This window comes from Homarus americanus, unplaced genomic scaffold, assembly GCF_018991925.1.
Source record: "Homarus americanus isolate GMGI-L3 unplaced genomic scaffold, GMGI_Hamer_2.0 scaffold7626, whole genome shotgun sequence".
In the NCBI taxonomy this organism is placed as follows: Eukaryota; Metazoa; Arthropoda; class Malacostraca; order Decapoda; family Nephropidae; genus Homarus; species Homarus americanus.
In genome coordinates, this window is record NW_024718273.1 from 6,543,730 (window position 1) to 6,569,172 (window position 25,443).

The following is a 25,443-nucleotide window of genomic DNA, read 5'->3' on the forward strand; positions in this document are numbered from 1 at the left end:
ATTCTTTGTTTTAGGATGTTCTCGTTAATATTTGGATCTTTACGTGTGTTTAAGGGAGTTTTCTGTAGTTGATTTAACGTTAGGTTAGGTTAGGCTCGATTAGGTTATGTTAAATTAGCTTATTTTACATTAGGTTGGCATTAGGTTAAGTTAAGCTATATTATGTTAGGTTAAGTTAGTCTAGAATATGTTATATTAGGTTAGGTTAGATTAAGGTAGGTTAGTTAGTTTATGCTACGTTAGCAATAGGTTAGATTATGTTAAATTAGGTAGGTTAGGTTAGGGTGGGTTAAGTTAGCGTTAGGATGGGTTAAGTTAGCGTTAGGATGGGTTAAGTTAGCGTTAGGATGGGTTAACTTAGCGTTAGGATGGGTTAAGTTAGCGTTGGGTTGGGTTAAGTTAGCGTTAGGATGGGTTAAGTTAGCATTAGGATTGGTTAAGTTAGCGTTAGGATGGGTTAAGTTAGCATTAGGATTGGTTAAGTTTGCGTTAGGATGGGTTAAGTTAGCATTAGGATGGGTTAGTTACAATGTGAAATAACTTGGGGTGCCTAATATTTCACATGGTCCATTACCTTTTATTGTAATTTAGGAAAAATGCGAATAGACTGAAACAGGTGAGATATTTGCAGATTTTATTTTCCTTTTCTTTACATTCTCATTAACCTATTTATATCATTATGAATAACTTCAGAAGTATAGTAAAGATTTCATGGTTCGTGTGACTTTATATCATTACATAAATAAAACGGGTGGATAATTTTTAAACATTGTAACAAGTATTTATGTCGTTACCAAATATATACTGTTTATCCCTCAATTATCGTTATCACTTTCGAGCGGATGCTAGAACTTTGGCCCACAGTTGTCACACTCACACCTGCAACAAGAGTATGATATGTAATAAATAATTAATACTGATATATGTTTTTATTTATATATGTAAGAATAAGACTTGTACATAACAATTTTTTTTTGGGGGGGGGGGCTTTTGTTATATAAATCTTAGTAAAATTAATAAGAGTTAATTATGCGCATCATTTAATAATATTTAAAAGGCAATCATCATGAAGTTGTTGGTTTTCACCATGTAAAAGATTAAGTTACGTTTATCTCAGTCAGTAAATAATATATTTTTCTGCATTCATACTTGTAAATATTACATAGACACACATACTATCAAATAAGTGTATAAAAGTTTCTAATACTTTCGGTGCATCAAAACTATTAAAGTTTACGTTCGTAAATCTCATGTGATATACCTTCTCTTTTGTTATGGTTTGTGTTGTACAGCTGGATTAAGCACTACCTTCCAACTCCTGCTGGACCTTGCGGTACTTGGCCAAGTTCAGGGCGGCGATCTCTTCTGCCTCTTCGATCTGGCGTTTGTAGGTCTTGATCTTCTGCTGCAGCTTGTCGACAAGGTCCTGCATTTTGTCGTGGTTCTTCTTGTCCTCATCGGACTGGAAGGTGAGCTCCTTGATGCGCCTCTCACACTTCCTCAGGTTCTTCTGGGCGTCAGAGTGCCGACGAGATTCATCGTCTAACTGGCCTTCCAGCTCGCGTACATGATGTTCCAGTTTACCGACAGATTTCTTTACAGTTTTCTGAGCGGTGGTCTGGCTCTCTTCATATTTCACTTGGAGATCCTTGTAAGTAACTTCCAGGCCCTTGCGCATCTTGTCCAGGTTCTGGGCGTGTTCCTGTTCTGAGCGGAGTTCGTCAGCCAGGCGGGCGGCGTCAACCATGGCCTTCTTAGCCTTGTCCTCAGAATTCTTGGCCTCGTTCAGCAGCTCCTCGTAGTCAGCCTGTTACAAAATTAATTATATAGAAAATATTGCATTTGTTTATATTCTTCAATCTGAATGGATTATAGCCAATTGTATAAAAAAAACCTATGCCCATCTATTTTGTTATTGGTATATTTAAAATCTAAAATTCTCACCTGGAGAGTCTGTGATTCACTCTCAAGCTTCCTCTTTCCTCCGATCAGAGAACCATACTGTTCGTGGAGGACGCTCCATTGTTCACGAGCATCGTGCACCTCAGACTCGGCATTACGACGTCCGCGGTCAGATTGTTCGATAAGAGTACGAGTTTCTTCCAACTCTCCATGGATTGCATTGGCTCGACGTTCTGAAATGCCGTATTGTTCGCGGTACTCGGAAGCAACGCGCTGTTCTTCCTCAACTTTCAGCTGCGTATCCTTATACTCTCCTTGAAGTTTCTTATAGCTCTTCTGCAGATCAACGTAAGCCTTATTGGAATGGTCAAGAGCAATCTCAAGTTCATTGATGTCTGACTCAAGTTTCTTCTTTAGGCGAAGAGCCTCAGCCTTGGCCTTAGATTCAGATTCAAGGGAGGCTTGCATTGAATCCATGGCTTGTTGGTGGCATTTTCTGGAAATCCGGGAAATTCATTAAAATTTTAAGTTTACAATAGTCTAGTCTGTAATATAAAAAGTAGTTACATATCTGTTGAGGCAGTGAAATGTTTTTACTTACCGAGTATTGTCAAACTCCTCTTCTTTCTCTTGAATGCGTCTGTCAATCTCCTGTCTCACTTGACTGAGCTCAAGTTGTCCACGAAGAACCTTATTCTCTTCTTGTTCAAGAGCAGCTTCAGCCTCCTCAAGAGCAGCTTGGAGTTCTTCCTTTTCGATCTCAAGACGTTTGTAAGTTTTCTCCAGATCGTGATAGGACCTGCCTCCCTCGGTGATCTGATCCATCAGGTCCTTGATTTCATCAGACAAGTTCTTGTTCTCGCGACGCGCAGCGTCATAATGCTCCAGATTTTCTTCATATGCGGCCTTAATGCGGAAATGTTCAGAAGAATAGTTACGGCACTCCTTCTGGGAAGAATCAAGATCGGTAGCAAGATCATCAATCTTCAGCTTCCATTCAGCCAGGATCTTATCGAAGTTCCTCTGCTTTTTCTCAGTAGCGGCGGCAAGGGTTGAAGCACGCTCAACAGCTATCTGTGCCTCTTCATAATCAGCTGCAAGCTTTTGTTTAGATTTTTCCAGGCTCAAATTTTTGACGTTCAGTAGCTCGATCTGTGATTCAGCTTCATCCAGACGGGCAGCGAGCTTCAACCTAGCAGCCTCAAGCTCCTCGGCACGTGCGATACCTTCAGCTTCATATTTCGAGCGCCACACTTGAGCATCAGCATTAGCCTTAGAGAGCAGGCGCTGTACGTCACCTTTAGCTTCACTTTCTACTTCGAGCTGTTCCCGAAGACTTGCAATGTCGTGCTCCAGGTTGCGGTACTTGCCAAGAAGAGTTGCTCGCTCCTGTTGGAGGATCAGAGTGTGTGTTAGTATGATCTGGAGGTTATATCTTGATAATTATGAGCCCAAGTAATTGCCAGTTGCCAGTCTCATTGCCAAATATTGGCAACACGTATATAGCATAATTTAATATATATATATATATATATATATATATATATATATATATATATATATATATATATATATATATATATATATATATATATATATATATATATATATATATATATATATATATATATATATATATGTATATGTATATATATATGTATATATATATATATGTATATATATATAGAATCCTTACCCTGCTCTCTTCATCTGAAAGCTTCTTGTTATCGTCGAGCTGGTTAGTGAGAGACAGCTTAAGTTTGGACAACTGGCCAATCGTGCTCTCAGATTCCTCTACCTGGCGCAAGAGATCTGCGTTCTCAGTGTAAAGTTTCTTTTTCGTTGCGTCATATTCACTGAGAGTCCTGTTAGATTCGTCAATCCTTGCATGGAGGTCGGCAATCTGTTGTGCTATCTGCTTAGCTGTCTTCTCTGCTGCATTCTGAGTGACGTCAAAGAATGAGGTAAGATACTTGTTTTAAAATTTACCACCAGGTTAGTGTTGGTAATATCACACAGCCATCAAGTCTACTTACTCTACAGATAAACTGGTTGGTTACCAGAGTGGTGCTTTCATGGAATTAGAATTATGTTAGGCATCTCTCTCTCTTTTTTTTAGTTAATCCAGATGCATTTTGACTAGAATTTCAGATACTTGAGGGTTTTCAAGGGTTAACAGATATGTGAATCCTTTCTTGTGGATGAATAATGTATTCATCTTTCATTTGTTGATTTATACTTTAACGTGCTGTAATTCCTAAATTAAATATATATACCACATAACCTCAGATGTGTAACACGGGAGGCTTGTGTTGAACATTGGAAAACATAAAACCCTCCAAGCGTGAAGAAGAAATTCGTTTGATTCAGTTTCCTGGAGGTAATGGTACCCAGAAATATTTACCTTGTCGCGGAAAACAGCATCATAGGCGGCTTTAGCGTCTTCAGCATCGCGTTTCATGGTATCCTTATCCTTTTCCATTCTGTTAAATGTATGAAAAATTATTTAGTTTACATTGAAAGATAGAAAAATACTTTATGCCATGCATTTTAGGAATAATCGTCCATTTAGGCCTGGAAGCGTTATTTATAATTTATAGTCTGTGGTTTATCAATATGACTACTGCTATGTTAACATCACTTCATTTTTTGAAAAATCCGATTTGCCAAGGCAGTACAAAACTATGTAGAGCCTGTTTTAAATTAACAACATTATTTTCCTGTGTCAGGTATAACTTTAAATGCACGGGTCAATCAGGAGATATGTAAAAGGGGGTGGGGTCGCTGTCATACCTGGCCTTCATCTTGTTAAGATGCTCGATTTGCTCCGACAATTCCGTGATGGCATCATTATGCTTTTTTCGGAGGAGGCTGACAGCGGAATCGTGCTGAATGTTGGTTTCCTCGAGGTCGTGGCGGAGCTTGGCCAGCTCTCCCTCTCGCTTCTTATTCAGCTCGATCTGAGCGGCAGTGGCACCACCGGCCTCATCCAGACGATCGCCGAGTTCTGAGAGCTCACGAGCGAGACTCGCCTTAGCCTTCTCAACTTTAGCACGGACTTGGTGTTCATTTTCAACCTCTGCTTCAAGTTCTTCAACTCGGGCTTGTTGATCTCTGATTTGCCTTTGGACCTTCAGATACTGGCCTTGCTCGTCTTCAACCTTGGCGATCAGTGCGGAGTATTCCTTGTCCTTACGGTGGATTGTACTCTCAAGATCCTTATAATTTCGCTCGAGATCAGAGATGGCCTCCTGAGTGAGCTTAAGGTCTCCTTCAACTTTCCTCTTGGACTTCTCAACATCATTGCGCAACTTCTTTTCTCGTTCAAGGGAATCCTCGAGTTCATCAAGGTTCTGTTCGAGTTTCGTCTTGAGGTTGTTGTAGTGATTGCATTTATCCTCAATGCTCTGGTAGTCCTCGGCGGTCTTCTGATTGCATTCTTGGAGTTGCTTCTTTTCCTTGTTGATCTTGTTGTAAATTTCCTCCTGGTGGGCGCTCTCTTCATTCAAGGTGTGAATCTGCTGATCTTTGGTGGCCTTGTCTTGTTCAGCCTTTTGAAGGGCTAGTTCGATATCCTCAAGATCTTTCTTCAGGCTTCCTAACTCCTGCTCGGTCTTCTTCTTACCTTGTGTGAGCTGATTGCGGGCTTCTTCTTCCTTATGCAGACGATTGGTCACTTCCTAAAAATAAGGAAGAACCAATGCTAAGTAACATATAATATTAAAGGTAGATAATGGCATACACCATCAGAATTAACTATCCTGATCACTAGGAGAATAGGAGAAACAAAACTTCACACCCTCGCTAAGGGGAATAGAAGTACCGTCCTTTTATAAATTAGTACACCCCCCTATTTAAGTCCAAAGAAATTAAGTTTTATAATGTACTGCGGCGTACTAAATTAAGGTTATTTTATGTTAAAAAGCTGACACACACACACACACATATATATCTTGATAAATCTTGATAAAATCACACGGGAAAAAGGGAAACAACGGAGCACCTTTATCCTGTGTGATTTTATCAAGATATGTGTGTGTGTGTGTGTGTGAACTTACATTTAATTGCCCCTGGAGGTCAGCCTTCTGACTCTCAAGCTTGGCTTGCTTTTCCATGAACTCGGACATGCCACTCTTGCTTGAATCCAGAGTCAGCAACAGGGTGTTCTTTTCTTCTGCCAGAGCAGCATGGATAATCTCCAACTCCTTGCGTTTCTTCAGCTCCACTTCGTATTCCGCCAAACATTTCTCAGCCTGTTTTTCGAGAGCATTAATTTCGTCCTCGCCACGAGTAACGTTGAGGCGGGGTTTGATCGCCTGCCAAAGGCCGTACCAGAGCCAGGCGTACATCACCTTATACCTTCTCAGACTGCGCTGGACAACAATGAGAGCAATACGCTGATCCTGAAGTTTCTTATAATACTTTCGGCTCTTCCAGCCACGAATCCAGGCCTGCATCCATGTGAGCAACATTCCCACACGCTCTTCACGGATCTCCTCCAAGGAACCCAAGACACCAGCGCGGAAGAATACCTGTTGGTTGTAAAGCGAGAACATTTCTCATTACAATCTGGAAACTAACATATTCCTGAATACTGATGTGCCACCGCACCTAAACAGATGATGAAAATCAGATTTTGTGTTTTTATGTTTCGAACAAATAATGCAGTAAGAAGACGTTCAGTCGCATCTGTTAGACAAACAAAACAAAATTAATCCTGTACAAACCTTTGTGTTGCCGCAGCGATAAAGCTCTACATCCAGACCAGCCTTATCGAAACAAGCCTTGGCGGCATTCTTGTCGTCCTTGGCTTCAAGCATCTCCCTCGAGGCCAGGATAGCGTAACTAAGGAAGAAATAGCATCACTTAATAATTTACAGATTACCAATTCAAAGATAGTTTAAATCACTTGAGATATGGTTACTCAAGATGGTAGTGGATACCTGGTAATGAAAAAGTGGCCTTTTGGGGATATGGAAAACGATGCCAAAGATTTTCACTCTTATATCTTTTACTTATATAATCTAATGCAAAGTTAGTTTATATGGCCGTATTCTTACCGGTGCTTGAATTCAGGATACATCATCCTGTTGGGGAAGCCCTTACGGCAGATACGGATACCCTCAAGTACACCGTTGCAGGTCAGCTGGTGCATAATCAAGCCTGCATCAGTCTTACCTAAGCGAGGAAGGGAAGTGAAATGTATACGTTATATACAGAACCTGACAGATATATACTGTATAATATTGAACAGTTTATGTGCTATGGCAAAGGTGCAGATTTTTTCGAGTTAATTGATCATGCTAATCGAAATGTTTTCAAGACAAACGGAATGGTTCTGTAGAGTCGAAATAACAACACTTATTTACCTTAAGGTTTTTGTATTATCGTCAGCCAAGAACAATAATGATGTTGATTCCACACCGTAAATCACACTCACTACACGGAATTCTATCTTCTATAATTTTTAGTTGATGGACAAGTGCAATTATTAACTTTCTTTCGTGCGTAAAGACCATTAGCATTAACAACGATGGTAAACTAAAATGCAGATTGTGGAAGGAGAACCATATTATTTGTAAGCGCTTTGGTTATATGCAATAAAGGAGTCGCTGATATTATTTGGTGATTGTCACAACTTACCAGGAGACTTGGTCTCGTTGGGGACGATACAACGGATGAAGTGAGGGTGAGTAGAATTGAGGGTTCTCATCAGGTTGCTCAACTGATCCTGTGGGTGAGAACATCATGGATAAAATTAGTTTATGTGAATCACTTCTCCTGCCAGTTAGGAGTAAGTTAAATAATCCAAGACTCAATTCTGGATATTATCAGTAATGGACATCAATTTTCCAATACCCTTTCGAAGTTAGTGTTCACTTATTTTAGGCATTTGGTCAAAGTGTTTGTAAAGATGTTCTGGTTCTGCCAAAGCAGTACTTAAGAGATATAAAGGCGTTTTTTTTTCTTGGCTTAAACAACATACATTGACTTCACTAATCATGTGGTAAACAAATGTTAGTCATTCCAACGTTTGATAGATTATAACAGTATATCATAGACATATAGATTTGTCTCCATCGGTATGTAAGTCAATGACAGTTACGTATAGAGAAGTTGGAGCAACTGATATTGACAAAGAATATTATAAGGATATAAAGAGTGTACTGTAAGAACATGTATTAAACTTGGCGGACTTACCCTGTAGCCAGAGGAGACAGTCTTGAAAGAACCAGATTTCGCACCACGACCACCTACAAATAACATTTGAGTTTGATATTAATAATAGTCTATTTCGGTCTGGAACTTAATTTCGTTCATTATTTATCATTTACAACAAATACCTAATTGTACGATGACACGCAAAGTTGTCGACTAATATTTAGGTAAAACAACTAAGAACAGCTGAAAAAAACCCAACATGATTTATCTTCGATTACACTTCCTGTAGTTTCAATGAGGAAAAGATACCATTGAGTTTTTCAGTCATCTGACAGTAAAGGCAGCATATGAACTCTGTGGGAAGAGAGAAAACAGTTGTCATACTTCTAATGAAGCAGGCATTCGTAATATACGATCGTTTACTTTGTGAAACGTAAAGAAAACAATATTTCAGCTAACTATTGTAAACAAAATTAAAAAAATATTAATTTAAGAATATAGATATTGTAAAAAGATATCAGATAAAATTCTAAGAATACTTACCACCTTTAGATTCACCACTACCGGATTGTCCGGGATGATCAGCAAAGGCTACAATGCAAAGTTCGTTGCTGGACTTCTTGAGCTGGTCAACAACAGTGTCGTTGAGGGGATCCTTGTTCTTCTCGAGCCAGCCACTCAGGTTGTAGCTGACAGTACCAGCGTAGTGAACAATGGCGAAGTGAGCTTCTGGTATACCAGCCTTTGGTGGCTTAGGCTTGATGAACACAGGAGACTTTCCAAGGTGGTTAGCATTTAACTTCTCAGAGAAAGACTTGTCAGTAGCCTTGGGGAACATAGACTCTTCTTCGAGGATGGAGAGCAGACCCATTTTCTGACGAAAGATCTCGCGTTAACGATATAAAAGGAAACGGACGCATGAATAATATCAAACAAAAATGTTTTCATTGTCAAATGATGTCTTTATAGTGATTATAATGAAGTTACCTTCTCGAAGAGCTCGATGCAGGCCTGCAGATCCATACCGAAGTCCACGAAGACCCAGTTGATGCCTTCCCTCTTGTATTCCTCCTGCTCCAGCACAAACATGTGATGGTTGAAGAACTGTTGCAGCTTCTCGTTACAGAAGTTGATGCAGATCTGTTCAAAGCCGTTGAACTGTTGGGAACAAAAACAGTTGGTTACAATAACTAGGATATACATTTATTTTCCTGTCATACTGATATATATATATATATATATATATATATATATATATATATATATATATATATATATATATATATATATATATATATATATATATATATATATATATATATATTGTAGTAGCCTATATTATATCTCCATTAATTTGCAGATTTGTCCTGTGCTTCGAATAGGCGTGAATAAATTTCGATAATATCGGAAACTGTCATTTGTTTTTGATAAGTACAATGTTCAAGCATTTTAATTGGAAGCAGCAGTGCCTAATTTACTTACGTCGAAAATCTCGAAGCCGGCAATATCAAGCACACCGATGAATGAAGCTCGCTTCAGGCCAGTCTCAAGAGTCACGTTACACTTCTGTACCAAGAACTTGAAGACACGATCGAAGAGACCCTTAGCCAAGGCACCGATGGAGTAATTACACTGGTTCACGTTCATGCCCTTGGCTACGAACTCGGCTCCGACCTTGATCTTGGGCTTGGTAAGGTTCCTGTACAGGTCATCACCAACAGTGCCCAGCAACGTGGCGACCTTGTCACCAACCTAATAAAGAAGGAAAATATTACCCTCTGCCACAGTGATCACCAACAATATTTCTGCTTAGTTCGGACAAGAATTAGTAGCTTTTATCAGTACACCGTTTGTTCATCAGAATGAACCAGAAACATTTAAGAGTGTCGATTGATGAAACGTTCACAGAAACAAAGTTGCTCAGTACTTGATATTCTCTCATTTCCTCATTCACTCATACATCACATCAAACAATTAATTCATTTTTTTTTCTTTTCCCTGAAAAATGTATTTACGTAATTCTTATTTTCGTATATCAGGTATATAATCTAACTGGTACGGTAAGCTCAAAGACCTTATTTTTTTAAGCCCAATTATACATTATAAGAATCAACATCATCACCAACAACTCTAAGCCTGTGTTAAGATTTATAAACCAAACAATTTTAGACCTCGCAGATGATAATGGAAGGACTATAAGCAAGAGTTAGGGTGACGTGATGGCTAAAGTATTCTTTTATAACAACCTTCTAATATATTCACTGCTCAACACCATTTCATTATACACTCGATTTTTATGTTACTCATCATTATAAAAATAATTTAACTATGAAAATAATGGAAGTGTGTTATTGATTTTTATAAGGAATATTTTATACACTTAATTAATGTATTTTACTTGTTGAGAGTTTTTTTGTGTGAAAACAGTGATAGGTGCAGTGAGTATCTGTATCAGTGATCACTGGAAAGTAATCGGTTCATTTACCACAAGGACTTACCTCAGTACCGTCGGCTTCAGCCTGCTCCTCGCGACCTCTCTGCTTAAACTTCATCTCACCCATATGCATGACAGCGGCGGTGATCTTATAAACGTCCTCAACTTCAGTCGGGGTGAAGCCAAGAATGTCGAAGGCATCCTGAAGCAAGAAGAGTTTGCTGAATATTCGCCAATATTTGTTGTGGTATAATTTTTGTTAACACCTCTCTAACATGCCACGAAATAATTAACCCCAAATTTACGTGCTTCTTCATAATGTTAATGATATACTAAATCAGACGTTTGTTAATTAAATATAGTATAAATATTTTTAAGAAATCTTAAACATTAGAACACGTTAAAAAATTACAATTAAACCAAAGCAACAACTTATGCACTAACGAAGTTTCTATGAACTAAATTTAGTTCCCTTTTGTTGGAAAATTATGGTCAGCTGTTTGTAGCGAAAATTATGGTCAGCTGTTTGTAGCGAAAATTATGGTCAGCTGTTTGCAGCCTTCATGAGCTCAGCTGAGACGGCAAATAGTATTTAAAATCCTTTTTGAATAAAGACATGCAGATGTTCATGCTCTATAAGCGTAAACACTCGCATATATACAGTATATACTGTACATATATATATGTAAGTTCACTTTATAATCATATAAGGGACAATAAAAATGTAAAACCTGTAGATATATCGTTGGAACACAACTTTCAAGTCCGAACTGCCACCCTTCCCATCTTTAGCGAAGGGGACAGTGACCTGCCACGGAACAACCTGTGGCAGTAGAACACGTCGTCAGTAAGCAAACACAAGATTGGAGACAGGACAAATCACAACTGAAGGTTCGTATATATTCAAATATAAATAAAGGAATTGGCGAAGTTGTCGTTCGTATCTTCTGTGATACAGTTGTCTATTATGAGAAACGATGATGTGGGGTTACAGAGAATTGACATGCTTTTGTTTTTTACTGTTCTTCTGATTTCCTTTTCAGTTGAGAACAGCGGAAGGGTTCTTTGATAAACTAGGAATAAACTCGGTATTTTGTTGAAATATAAAACAAAAAGAACTACATCAATCTTCTACCCAATCGATATAAGTCTTTCAGCATATCGATTGCAACTTTTGTACACTTTCAGTGAAACACACACCAGTGGTTGGGCCGGATAATTCACCGAGTTAAACCACTCACGTGACAGAACTGCATGTCCTCGCCGTCATCAATGGAGGGGACGGTGACCTTGCCCTGAGACACGTAGTGATAATCGTAGATGTCGTCGCTAAGGAAACACATGGCTGCAGATGGGAATAAAGATGTAGGCAGGGCATCCAAATGAGATTACGGTTTGGTGGGAACTCCAACTCCAAATTTTCCTTCACAAATAGTATCTTCTTATTTGGTATTTTCCTTAATATTATTAAGGTAAAACTTTTGCCATTGTACAAAATATATTCAAACCGTTGTCTTCAGGGACTACTGGAGCTCTCTGCTTAGTCACAAACAAAAGCTAGCTGATTCTTTTCTTAGAATCTATGGGATAACAGGAGCTGCCATACGCAACAGCACCACCTACTTTCCTTGGGCAGCAGAGAAGACAGTAATGTTGCTGAGGTAATTTTAGAGTAATTCAAAATATTACTTCCTCTATGACTCGAAAGACAAATGACGCTCAATAAAGGGAAAACGTTACATGTTATCATTGAAGATAATGTGTACCTCACCGAGCCTGTAATACTGTGTAGTTTCCTGAGGTAACACTAACCTAAATATATGACGATACGATTCTTCACAAACTAGCCTTCACATCTTTTGATATGTAAAAGTATGAGAAATTATATTCATTTACTGGTAAAAACTATATTTATTTTGCAAAGAACACCTCCATGTATATAATTTTTAACAATACGCGAATTCCATGTAGATGTTCCATAATTTCCTGAATTTAATGCTATCAAACAGTGTACCTAGATTTAGAACATATAATATTGAAATATTTGGAGCCAAAGACGTTGGTAAATACTATCTTTTTTTTTTAATATTATTACCAAGTGTTTTGAATCCTGTGATATGAAACGGTTTTCTAGAGAGCCATAGGACTATTCATAGTACGGTATTGCATATAGTCTAGCTGCAGTGGTTCCCAAACTTTTTCTGATCATTACCCACTTTTCATATATGATCCTTATCCATGGCCCCCCCTCTCCTAATCCATATCTCTGGCTGGCTCAGCTGCTGACTGGCTGTTCTAGTGTGGTGGGGCTTGGGATTTTTATGTGTACATAGCCTCAGCTTATGGCCCCCTAAATTTTTCTGGGGGGCCATGGCCCCCAGTTTGGGAACCAGTGGTCTAGCATATTGTTAGGAAAGGGCAGTGAATGTCTTATGTGACGACCAAATGTTTGACAAATAAAATTATTCCACATCGATTAAAAATGACAACAGTAGGAACTATGTTCGGTTTCGCACACAATTTAGCACAATGAAGGAATACTTACGCTTAATCGTTTTGATTTGGTCGGCCATCATCTCGTAGAAGATATGGTAGGAACGCTCGGCAGGCTGCTGGGAGATGACACGAGCCTTCTCCAGAAGGTAGACCTCGATATCAGCACCGGACAGCTTGCCACTGGGTTGGAAGTGGATACGGATGAACTTACCCTGTGTAGAGAACGGATGGCATGACCTCATGAAACTTGGGTTAGACACATTAAATGAACACTAATTTAATACAGAGTTTTGTTTCACAGAAAGCTACGATAACATTTTCCACGTAATGGTTATAGAGAAGAGAAGATGGTTCAACTCACGAAGCGGGAGGAGTTGTCGTTACGGGTGGTCTTGGCGTTACCGAAGGCCTCCAGTACAGGGTTGGTCTGGATGATCTGGTCCTCGAGGTTCTGAAGTGTAAGTGAAAGAGTTGCTTTATTACTACCGTGTCGGAGCAAAATATGTCTGTGTGTGTGTGTGTGTGTGTGTGTGTGTGTGTGTGTGTGTGTGTGTGTGTTGCAAAATTTATTTATTTTTGTATTTCATTAACCATTAATATAGGGACCAAATTTGCGCTAGTAAATCTCCGATCTTTTTACTTTTTTCTGCTCATCGCCAGGCTTCTTGGTGGTAGCGCCGACGCAGGCGAAGTAGGAGAGTACCTTCTTGGTGTTCTCTGTCTTGCCAGCACCAGACTCACCGCTGTGGTAGGAAAATAAATATTACTGTTATTGGAAGATACTTCTAATACAGATCTGAAACTGAAAATTCAATGAATTTATATATATGCACAGATACAAAAATGTCACTTCTCCAGGGTAAAAAAGAATACTACCATTTAAACAAAGCCTATTTAAAACTTAACATTTAAACTAACTATATATTAGTATTATAAATAATTTTTTGTGTGTGTGTGGGCAGGTAGTAACTTACGTGATAAGCATAGACTGGTTCTCGTTACCTGTAAAGAAGAGCAGCATGTTTAGTGATTAAATTATATCTTGGCAGAAATTTAAAAAATAAATCTTCAGTGTTGTATTCTGCAACTTATATACAAAGAACGTGGATTGTAGACATTTTTAGGCGAGTTCATTATTACCCCACGTAAATATTGAAAGTTAAACACTTACACTGCAACATGTTCATGTAGGCACCGTCGGCAATAGCGAAGAGATGAGGAGGCACTTCATTACGCCTCTTACCCTGGTAGATCTTGACCGTACGGTTGGTGTAGATGGGGTACCGCTTGTAGGGGTTGATGGCGATACAGAAGAGACCGGAGTAGGTGTAGATGAGCCTGTTGACGTAACGGGTCTTCAAGTTGTACAGGACGGAGGCATCGTTGAGGTAAGTCAAGTTAGACATGTCCTCACATTTCTCGTACTTGGGAGGATTGACCTGTCCTACTTGGTCCTTTTTCCAGTTCTTGGTCTCACCATTGGCCATAACGGTGACGAGGTCTCCCTTGGTGCCCTGAATCATGCCCTCAAGGAAGCCCTCCTGAGGGTCAGGAACCCAGCAAGACTTCTTGGCGTCATAAGGCTTGGTTTGATCCTTCAGCTTCATCTCCAAGGAGATGAACAAGAACTCGGCAGGGTCGGGGTCGGGACCCTCGCTCTTCTTTACGTGGCCAGGCATGTTAGTGGTGGGTGCCTAAAGTCGTCTGATTCTTTAATAAGACTATCGTCAGTGGATGTTCTGGAATGATCAAATATACTAAATTAAATTACATGGCAGACCTCATAATTCAGACATAAACCAGGGAATAGATATTTCAACGTAATTTGTCTATAAAAAGGCAAATATGGCTGAGAATTTGGTCAACGTTTTAAACATATATTTGTTATTATCATTATTATTATTATTATTATTATTATTATTATTATTATTATTATTATTATTATTATTATTATTTATGAGCAATAATTCATTTTTTCTTGTAGAAAGATTGGTCTTATCAGTCTGACCCATTCTTATGTGTCCTAAGGTTATTTAAACTATTTTACTAAGCCTAAGCATGTTAACCCTGCCAGGTGTAGGCAAAATCATAGTCCATTAGTTAGGATTAAATCTATACGTCCTCACATTCTGCTGAAACCGGATGATCTATTAAAGAGGTTATTTTGTTTCTCAAGTGATGTGCTGTGTATAAACGCTATTTTTTCTATTAAAATTTGGTTTCCTGTAACTACGACAGTTATAATTTATAAGAAATACGGTCATGAAGATTAAATTAATGAAACTATAAATTAATGACATTTATATCTTATTAAGATACATACGGTTATATTAGAAGAAATTCAGTCACTCTGACCATATAAACACTTCCAAGGAGCTGTAAGAGAACAGACAAAAGCTATCTCCTTGAGTCGGGAAGAAGCCCTTGCATTTTAAGGCTTATTTGGATTTATCTAAAAAATGCACGGCATACTTGTGCTTTCGCGATAATCGTCTAATTATGACTTAAATCGCAACTGACTTGTGAAGTAGGGAGAACTTTTCCGTGATTTTTTTGTATATTTACAGGATGGCGCTTATGTACAGTACACATCAATTTAAGTTTTCTAGAAAAATAAATCAGATTTCCCATATAATCGCTATGATGCAGTTATCCCTAAAACAACGCCTCGTTCTATTATTCAAAATCACATACACTGTTGCCTCCTCAAAATACTTTAATCTAGATCATCTTTCATTTTATCTTCCACCCTCCTCTTCGTTTTCGCCTCTACTTCCTTTCGACTATCTCAGAATTACTAATTATTTTCACCAATCTTTCAGTATTCTTTTAATCGAAATAATGAAGAAAAAATCATTACGTCAGTGTACCGTTGCATCATTTTTCTCTATCAACAATTTGCAGACTGTTTGACAAACACATAAGCATTTTCCAATAAATAAATGGGTTTGAAATTCTTCTGACTGGCCTAAAGTCGCTAAACCTCGTGTAACAAGTATCCTTTTTTCCATAAGCAAAGAGCGCTTCAACTTCAGAAGAGCATCGTGAACCGCTCCACAAATACTTGAAAAGGTTTAATAAATCACTATCATCTACGTCGCACCTTTTTTCAGAAAAAAAAATAATATGCACAAATGTATTAAAGTTATAGATCCAACTTGTGGGTAACTTACAAGGCGTTCTTCACTGCACCACCACGATCACACCACCGTCGCGATTACACCACCGTCTCGAGCACCCACCGTAGGGCGTCTGAGGGCGACTGGTCCAACAGCTTACCAGGTAGGCACGAGAGGTGTAATACAAGCTGTGGTAAGTTAAGAATAGCACCACGCCAGGCTCAGTGACCTGCGGGAATTTTCTCTCTTGGCAACCCAAAACTTGAAGAGTACCAGCAAAGAACTTGGGTCACATTAATTATAATTCCGTATTTTGAACTACTTGGGAATATTTCGAAATCATACAAACTTTACGGATCTTAAAAAGTACCTGAAATAACCCAAAGTAATTGCTAAAAAATTGGATTCCTTCTCTTAAGGCGTCCTCATCTTCTTACGCCTGGTGCCGCTCCCATATTTGGGAAGGTGCGTCCTGTGCCTGGTTCACAGGACAGTAAGCTCATTGTTAGCACTAAATAATCTCACCCATCTTTCCTCTCTTACATATACATTATTCAGTATCCTCACTTTTCCTTTTCTTCCTTCTGGATCAGTAACTCAACGAACCGTTCATAACGTGTGTCAACCTAAGTTTCTACCACCAGCCACTCTATATCACCACTGTACTGATCAGTCCCCAATACATATAAAAATACATATGTTTTTCTTCTTCATCCTCATTAAAGTTTTCTTTGTTTAAAGGATCATCTTAGTTTTTTATTTAAACAGACAACAGTTATGTGCTTATAAATTAAAGACTTTATCTACCTATATCAACGTGTGTGTGTGTGTGTGTGTGTGTGTGTGTGTGTGTGTGTGTGTGTGTGTGTGTAAAAAAACAGCTGTTTAAACAGTTCTGCAGGTGAATTTATGTACCTGTACTGATGTAATCTCTTAATTTTGGATATACAAAATAAGCGCCGCCTACTGCGTCACGTGTGTACAGCAGGTTTGTGATTTGTTGGATCAAAACGTTGAGACATTTCACGGCTGAGTCCATGCAACTGTCACTTGTCAAGCATCAGGTGACACGAGGGCCAGATTCTTAAGCCACACGCATTAGCATACATCATACAATACTCCAGAAACGTTTATGAAGATACGTTAAACAATAAAAAAAATTCCTGTGACGCATAAAATAAAACCTTATTAAAAAACAACGGCTGATATTATTGCTCATTGTGAACCACAAGTGTTCTCTTAATCGGATAATAGACACAACACCTATGCATCAATTACTGATAACAAATAGTGTGCCTACTAATAAAATACTGTAACCAGCGTGTGTCGTGACCACAATACCGCCCGCGGGGAAGAGTCTGTTTTGGGTTTTTTGCACAATGTTTTTGAGCATTGGATTAATTATTATATACATACATAAACAGAACATTCTTCTAGTAGTGCTTTATCATCTGATTTCAACTTCGGGCATCTCAGGCAATGGAAAAGCTGACTCCATCTCGTGTCTGCGTTTTGTTTTGTTTTGTTGTTTCAAATACATACAATAATAAATTCAAAGTTGCTTCATAATATTATATGTTGCTAACATACTTAATAAAACATTTTTGCCATATATATATATATATATATATATATATATATATATATATATATATATATATATATATATATATATATATATATATATATATATATATATATATATATATATATATATATATATATATATATATATATATATATAGAAGAGCACGAAAGAAAACACGAAGTTCCCAAGCGCTGTGTAATTTTACATCTTCAGGGGAAGCGCTTGGGAACTTCTGTGTTTTCTTTCCTTGTGGTTATCAGCATACCTGACACGCACCCACAGATATATATATATATATATATATATATATATACATATATATATATATATATATATATATATATATATATATATATATATATATATATATATATATATATATATATATATATATATATATATATATATATATATATATATATATATATATATATATATATATATATATATATATATATATATTAGGTAAATTAATTAATTTGATTTCGATCGCTTATTATGTAAGTCAGTACTTACATTAAAGTATCACTCTGTCAATACTGGATCCATGCATCATTTTACTAAGCATCACTGACTCACTCTTTAACCAAATTATTCTCTCATCACATTTCATAATTTTATTTTTATCTTTTTGGGAATGTAGACAGTTTGTTCAATCTCCTGACAGGCACATGACGTAACACAATACAAATTTAATTGTCTATGGCATTAATTTGAATCACGTACTGTACAAAAGAACACTGAAATATTAAAGTGTTGCGAATTGACGGATCTCTGCTACAATGTGTCATTCAATAGGCGATTTAACACAAGCACACACGAGCCGGGGTCTATTGTATACCGAAAAATGTAAACTAGGTCTTCATTACTTAAGATAGTGGAACTAAATAATCGTACTTTTATCATAACGATGGAAATTACCCACTTTGTTAGGAATATCTAAAACAAAAGAACTTTGTCCCTTGTCGTAGGTCATTAACTTCTACTGAAATTATATAAGGTGTCTGTTGTATACAATGTATCCCAACGCACAGGTGAAGTAGCTTTACTGTACGATAGAATTTACTGGTCCTGAGAAACGTGAAATACACTTCCATAAATTCAAAAAATTACCTGTTATAGAAACAACGACCAAATAGACAGTGTTTGATAATCTTACAGCTACGTACGTCGCTTACAACACGAGAACATTGTTGACAGTTGTATACATTAAAGCTTCATCTTGGTTATATATATATATATATATATATATATATATATATATATATATATATATATATATATATATATATATATATATATATATATATATATATATATATATATATATATATATATATATATATAGTGTCTGTTTCTGTATTGAGAATTAGAAGTTCTCGAGTGGTAACCTGCTGGTTTGATCCAAAAGTGAAGAAATATTGGTCCTCTCCCCTACTCTGGCTATCTGTCTTTGAGAATTTGATTTGTAGCTGCACAAGTTGCTACAATTCGTTAACTTACTAGGTGACGGAGAAAAGATTAGTACATTAACAAAGAAAATTAAATATATGTAATAGGCTCGTATAAATTACTAATCTCACGTGATATAATTTTCTTTAATAGAATAAACGATGCCATAGTCGACATAACGTACCTGAACCTGACAGAATAATTAATGCATTTTCAAGGAATAAAAAAATATGTAGGAGGCTCCAGCTTCCGAGGTTCTCCTACAGGATCATAGTGTAACTGAGTTTATGATGTGCTTTGATGGCTGTCTTAATTTGGAGTATATTTTGTAGGTCTCAGCGTGACGCAGCACAAACAGTGTATCAAGTTATCTTGGGTATTAAGCAAGTTATGCTCCAGTGAATGATAGTTATGCAGGTCTGGCAAGAATAGCAAACTAAACTGCCAAGTATGTCGACTAGTCTACCAAGATCCTGGTAACTTACCTAGTAGGTAAAAAAATACAATGATTCACAAAGAAAAAGAAAGAGACAAGTTGAAATAGCTTTATAAAACTTTCTAAATCAGGAATAATTATGAAGCTCTATATGACGAACACTGTGTATAAGCAGTATATGACATATGTATTGCTTACTCGATTTACCTCTTATCTGGCTACTGTGCGGGGCAGAGTCAGCGGGAAATCCCACAGGAGGTGCGGCAGCTGGCAAGGCTGCTGGCCAGGTCTCTTGTGTAAAACAGTCCGTGCTCAAACATGGAAGACGGTATAAGTGTCAGTATTAGTATGAAACTTCCCAAATGAGTCAAATATAAGTAAACAGTAAATCGCTTAATTTTGAATATATTAGGCAAATTATCAAACTCACAGATAGTGCAAAGAAATCAAATATTAAATTGAGTTTAAAGATGTTATTATAATTTGTCTGGATGGTTAAATGTTAGATGTTTAACAAACTGCTAAAGTATCATCATAATTCATAGATGAGGAAAGAATGAGGAAGTGTCATTCAAATTTCTATATCATTTCTTCTACATTATTTAGCCCAGGTTAATTATTTCCTCCTACGGTAAGATTATCAAATATTTCAACAAATAACAGGACGAAAAGATTGAACACTTTTTATATTTTATAAATTCAGTGTACTGTACATTTCCTTAAAATTCCAGGTTGATACCTCATTAATGAAGGTTTTCTATGATAAATAAATATGCGAGTTTATGCATATATTTCCTGTAACAAGTGTACCTCTCACTACCAGTTAACTTCGGGTATAGTTTCCCAAGAGTTGCTTGGAATAGGACTGGCCTCTAGGGAGAATTACGACACCTAAAAGGACGAATATGTATTTGTTTAACAAGTGAATGACTCTCCATGCTTATTTCCCTCGCCTTTTTTCTTGGATTTAATAAGTTTTTTGTTGTTTTTTATTACTTACAGGTGGTTTTAATGATTTATAGTTGATTTGGAAAAGCGTGTGATAGGATGAACAGAAAAACATTGTGGGAGGTATTACAAGTGCATAGGGTGGGATGAAGACTATTAAATGCTGCCGTAAAAGCATTCTATGAGAACAGCAGGGCAAGAGTAAGAGTAGATGGGAAAGAAATTGAAACATTTGAAATAAAAGTGGGTGTCAGGTTTGAGTTATGTCCCCGTGGTTGTTCAATATAGACATGGATGTGAATTATTATACAGTGGTGAAAATGGGGATAATAAGGTATCTTACAAGGCTGCATACACCTCAAATCCTGATTTAAATATGGTAACCGAGTTATAGCTGGTGACTGCGTCTGTTTATGGTTGGGCTTTGAGCCCGTGGTTCGTATGTGTTCACATCACGTATTATACGGGTCCAGGGGTGCCAAATTGCCAATGCCTCTCTCTCTCTCTCTTTCTCTCCAACTGAACTAAAATGAATCCTTTAAAAATTTCAACTGTAAAAGTAGAATAATTTGTTCCCATGCATTAAGATGAACTTAAAATTAGATTTTGCCTTTAGACATTAGGACGAGTCTGGGTGATTGATCAAATCTTGTGTATTTCAAATTCGTTCTATTCACAGTGATTTTGTTATGGAAAAAATATATGAATGATTGCTAAATTATCCTGAATGTAATGTTTATGATTAATAGCGCGGACTTCCATATACAAACAATACGACCACATAGTTGGCACGGGCAATCCCTGATGGAGGTTCACGTTGCTTAAAAAAAGACGATTAAACAGACTTTGTGTGAAATAAAACAGTCTAGGATTTCTTTTGTTGTCCTTGTGGCACGGTGGTAGCAATCCCTGTTCACACGCAGAAGTCCAGGGTTAGATTACCAACTAGTGAGGCATTGTATATATCAATAACGTTTTTGCCAAATAGTGATAACTCTGTTAGGCTAGGTTGGGTTTGGCTAATTTGTGTATTAAATTAAATTATATCTATTTTTATTATCAAATTCTACATGTTCGTCTTTGTCCAGTCAGAAGTTTTAGAAAATTTGGAAATTAATACTATTTTGTAATTATCCCTTTTTATCGTAACATATATACAAGGTGTTTTAATATTCAGTGGTTTCAATAAGATAACGCAATTCCTCATACTGATGTGGAGATGAGAAATGTATCTGCAGAAAGGTTCGGTGACAGTATAAATCACCTTCAAGTTAAAACACATCTGGCTTCCTCATTCTCCAAACCTCAACACACTGGACTTCTTTCTGTGGGAATGCCTGAAGTACATATATGTACACATACACACACACATAACGCACGCGCACACACAGAGAGAGAGAGAGAGAGAGAGAGAGAGAGAGAGAGTGCCAATCCACGTGCGGGATGGTCTTCCCAGTTTGCTTATACAGTTTTCAGTCTCGACATTCTTCGCCTGTTGAGTCTGTCCCAGTTATCTGATTTCAGAAACACGTTTGGTAGTTTTTTTTTATGTATTTTTCTTGTCTACTCACGATGTCATCTTCATGCAACACTGCCTACCCGAAGCCAATGTAATTCTTTAGCTTTGGCAGTATCATCGTGTATAATATTATCATGTATAATGTTATCGTGTATGATATTAAATTGTATATTATCATAAATAATATTAAATTATATAATATTACCCTGAATAATATTATCTTGTATGATTTATTTTATATAATATATAATATCAGCTACTAGCCGTTTGAGCGTCTATCCAATGTTAGCCCAGGAGGAAACAGAGGACTGGGGTATCTGTAATGTTTGAGAGAGTCACACTGAATAACGTGTGTCTGGGCCTTGGCTCGAGCCCTTGACATATTTGTGAGACTTTAACACTTAACCGCTGTGTTAAGTACTCCGGTTTGGGAAAGCCTTCACTCGTTACTTTCCTGCCCCTGCATCTTATTCCATAAATATAACTTATCATTCTTCTTGGAGTAGCTTACATTATCTTTATCTTTTCTTCGTTAATTTTGATCTCCATGTTTGATATCCATCGCTCGTTTTGCTGTTGAATATAGGACTCAGTTTGCCAATGGCACTCTAGTTCACTCTGACTCATCCTTCAGTTTCCCTTCACTGGTTTTCATATGATGATACCAGTCACCTGAGATGCATTTCTTCCATCAGTAATCACAATTTAGCTTGTTGGTCTTTGTAAGCAAGTATTACATGAACCTGTTGAACATGTATTATACATTTATTTTTTCATAGTGTCAGCATTGAGTACATTTAGACTCCCATAAGTTTATATCTGTTATAGGTAAAAGGCCTTTCAAGTCAGTTGCATCATGTAGTTTTGTAAGTTAAGGCAAACAGAGTATTGGGTTTTATATCTAGAAGTGTAAGTAACACGAGTGCAGAGGTCTTATTGCAACTATATCTTGCGCTAGTCAGGCCGCACCTCGATTATGCGGTTCAGTTCTGGTGCCCATTATAGAATAGATATAAATTCACTAGAGTCGGTGCAGCGAAGAATGACAAAAATGATTCCGGGACTTAGAAACCTTCCATATCAGGATAGGTTAAAGAAACTTAACTTGCATTCCCTAGAAAGACGAAGAGTGCGGGGAGATATGATAGAAGTATTTAAGTGGGTGAAAGGAATCAATAAAGGGGATATAGATAATGTTCTTATAGTATCCGAGCAGGATAGGACTCGGTGCAACGGATTCAAGTTGGATAAGTTTAGGTTTAGGAGGAAGATAGGAAGAAACTGGTTCACAAATAGGGTGGTGGACGAGTGGAACAAGCTTAGCAACTTTGTAGTAAGTGCGGCAACTCTGGAAAGTTCAAAAGGAGGCTAGATAGATTCATGAATGATAGAGAGTGGTAGTAACTCTCGACAGGAGCTGCCATGCACAGGCCAACCAGCCTATCGCAACCGCCTTATTTTCTTATGTTCTTATGTAAGTTCAGAGCATGACATTATGAATCTAATGAAACATCTATTGAACATGTATGATTATATATATATATATATATATATATATATATATATATATATATATATATATATATATATATATATATATATATATATATATAATTATTTTATAATTTTTTTTTTTAATCAAACTAGCTTCAACCAGAAGTCTTTCTGTGACACAAGATGATTTGAATACTTCTAAGCTTTTTTCCCAAGCAATGGGATGATTATTATTCCTAACATGAACGAACAGGTCACTGCTTTCAGATGTTGTTCTGATATTGTACTTATGTTGTTTGATTCTTAGCTGCAATGTTTTTCCTTAGTGATAGTCAGTTCAAAACTGATATTATGTTACATAAATGTTACATAAATTTATTTGTCAGTGGCCCAAGGTAAAAAATGCTTTAAAAACTTTGGAGCTAGATGCAGGATAGTTATTTAGTGGGTCCCTTATTTTTTACTTGACCTGACCTGACTTGTCACGTCGCCTCCTTTCTCTTAAGCTACTCTACGTGTGTGTTGGTGTTGGTGTGGGGATTAGTGGATGACATCATTATGACTTGACCTCATGTTTAATAAGGTCACCCTGTATATTTAAGCCTCTCTCTGTCCATGTAATCCACTTGCCTCTGAAGATGCCTTGAATAAAGAAGGAAGCTAAGGTGCCAAAGGAAGGCTATAGGTAGAAGGATAAAGCGTGGCGAAATTTACCTCCAGGATTATTATAAGATATTGGCGAGTATGGTTAAATCCGAGATAAGGAAAGCCAAGAGGAATAAAGAGGTAAGGATAGCAAGGGAGGCGAAGACAAACCTCAAAGGATTCTACCAAATGTATCAAACTAATACACGAGAAAAGATTGGACTGATACGGCCAGTAACTGAGAGGAATGAAAGGATTTTTTAGCCCTTTTAAGGCAACGATCAACAAACACAGAAGGGTACCCAAGTTTCTGTGCAATAGAACGAATGTGTTTCAATTCATCGTCAATAAATTCAGAGTCACAAATACGCAGACATCTTAGGAACATAGCAGAAAAAACTGACATTTTGGTAGACTCAAGGTGATTCGATAAAAAGTGAATGAAACTGTCTACCTGTGTGGGCTTTCTATATACTTTTTATCGAATCACCTTGAGTCTACCAAAATGTCAGTTTTTTCTGCTATGTTCCTAAGATGTCTGCGTATTTGTGACTCTGAATTTATTGACGATGAATTGAAACACATTCGTTCTATTGCACAGAAACTTGGGTACCCTTCTGTGTTTGTTGATCGTTGCCTTAAAAGGGCTAAAAAATCCTTTCATTCCTCTCAAACCAGACAAGTTCCTACACTTAAGAATATTTTGACTCTGCCCTATCGTAATGAATTTGTCCCGTTAGTTCGGTCCCTCAAGCTTCTAAATATTAATGTTGTTTTCAAGTATGACTCGACCATTACCAATATGTTAATAAGGAATAGCCCAAGTTTGAATGTAAATGGAAGTGTTTATTGTATTCCATGTAGCAAATGTAATTGTAATTATGTAGGTCAGACAGGAAAAACACTGCAGCTCAGAATCAAACAACATAAGTATAATATCAGAACTGCATCTGAAAGCAGTGCCTTGTTCGTTCATGTTAGGAATAATAATCACCCCATTGCTTGGAAAAAAGCTTAGAAGTATTCAAATCATCTTGTGTCACAGAAAGACTTCTGGTTGAAGCTAGTTTGATTAAGGAATTAAAATCAATAAACCTTAGTGATGGTCAGTTCAAAACTGATAATATGTTACATAAATTTATTTGTCAGTGGCCCAAGGTTAAAAATGCTTTGAAAACCTTTGATCTTGATGTATGATAATTATTTTGTGGGTCCCCTTTTTTCTGACCTGACCTGTCTAGTCACGTC

At 37.2% G+C, this 25,443-nt stretch overlaps 1 protein-coding gene across 2 annotated transcripts; it reads right to left on the reverse strand.

Annotated features, from left to right (window-relative positions):
• Positions 1–620: 620 nt before the first annotated feature.
• On the reverse strand, positions 621–16,274 carry LOC121859405 (myosin heavy chain, muscle-like). 2 transcript variants are annotated; one of them, XM_042356192.1, is made up of 23 exons: positions 16,168–16,274; positions 14,166–14,733; positions 13,969–13,996; positions 13,635–13,737; positions 13,356–13,445; positions 13,044–13,206; positions 11,740–11,843; positions 10,563–10,700; positions 9,547–9,816; positions 9,052–9,222; positions 8,611–8,938; positions 8,104–8,156; positions 7,546–7,633; positions 6,963–7,080; positions 6,630–6,747; positions 5,961–6,434; positions 4,696–5,582; positions 4,307–4,385; positions 3,599–3,844; positions 2,504–3,291; positions 1,945–2,398; positions 1,309–1,807; positions 621–879 (listed from the first exon to the last, which is right to left on the reverse strand). In XM_042356192.1, the coding sequence occupies exons 2-23, from the start codon at positions 14,671–14,673 to the stop codon at positions 809–811; spliced, it is 5,778 nt and encodes a 1,925-aa protein (XP_042212126.1). In that variant the 5' UTR covers positions 14,674–14,733; positions 16,168–16,274; the 3' UTR covers positions 621–808. The 2 variants fall into 2 exon arrangements, with proteins under 2 accessions (XP_042212126.1, XP_042212127.1); XM_042356193.1 differs by having other exon boundaries at positions 1,262–1,807.
• Between the last annotated feature and the right edge of the window lie 9,169 nt (positions 16,275–25,443).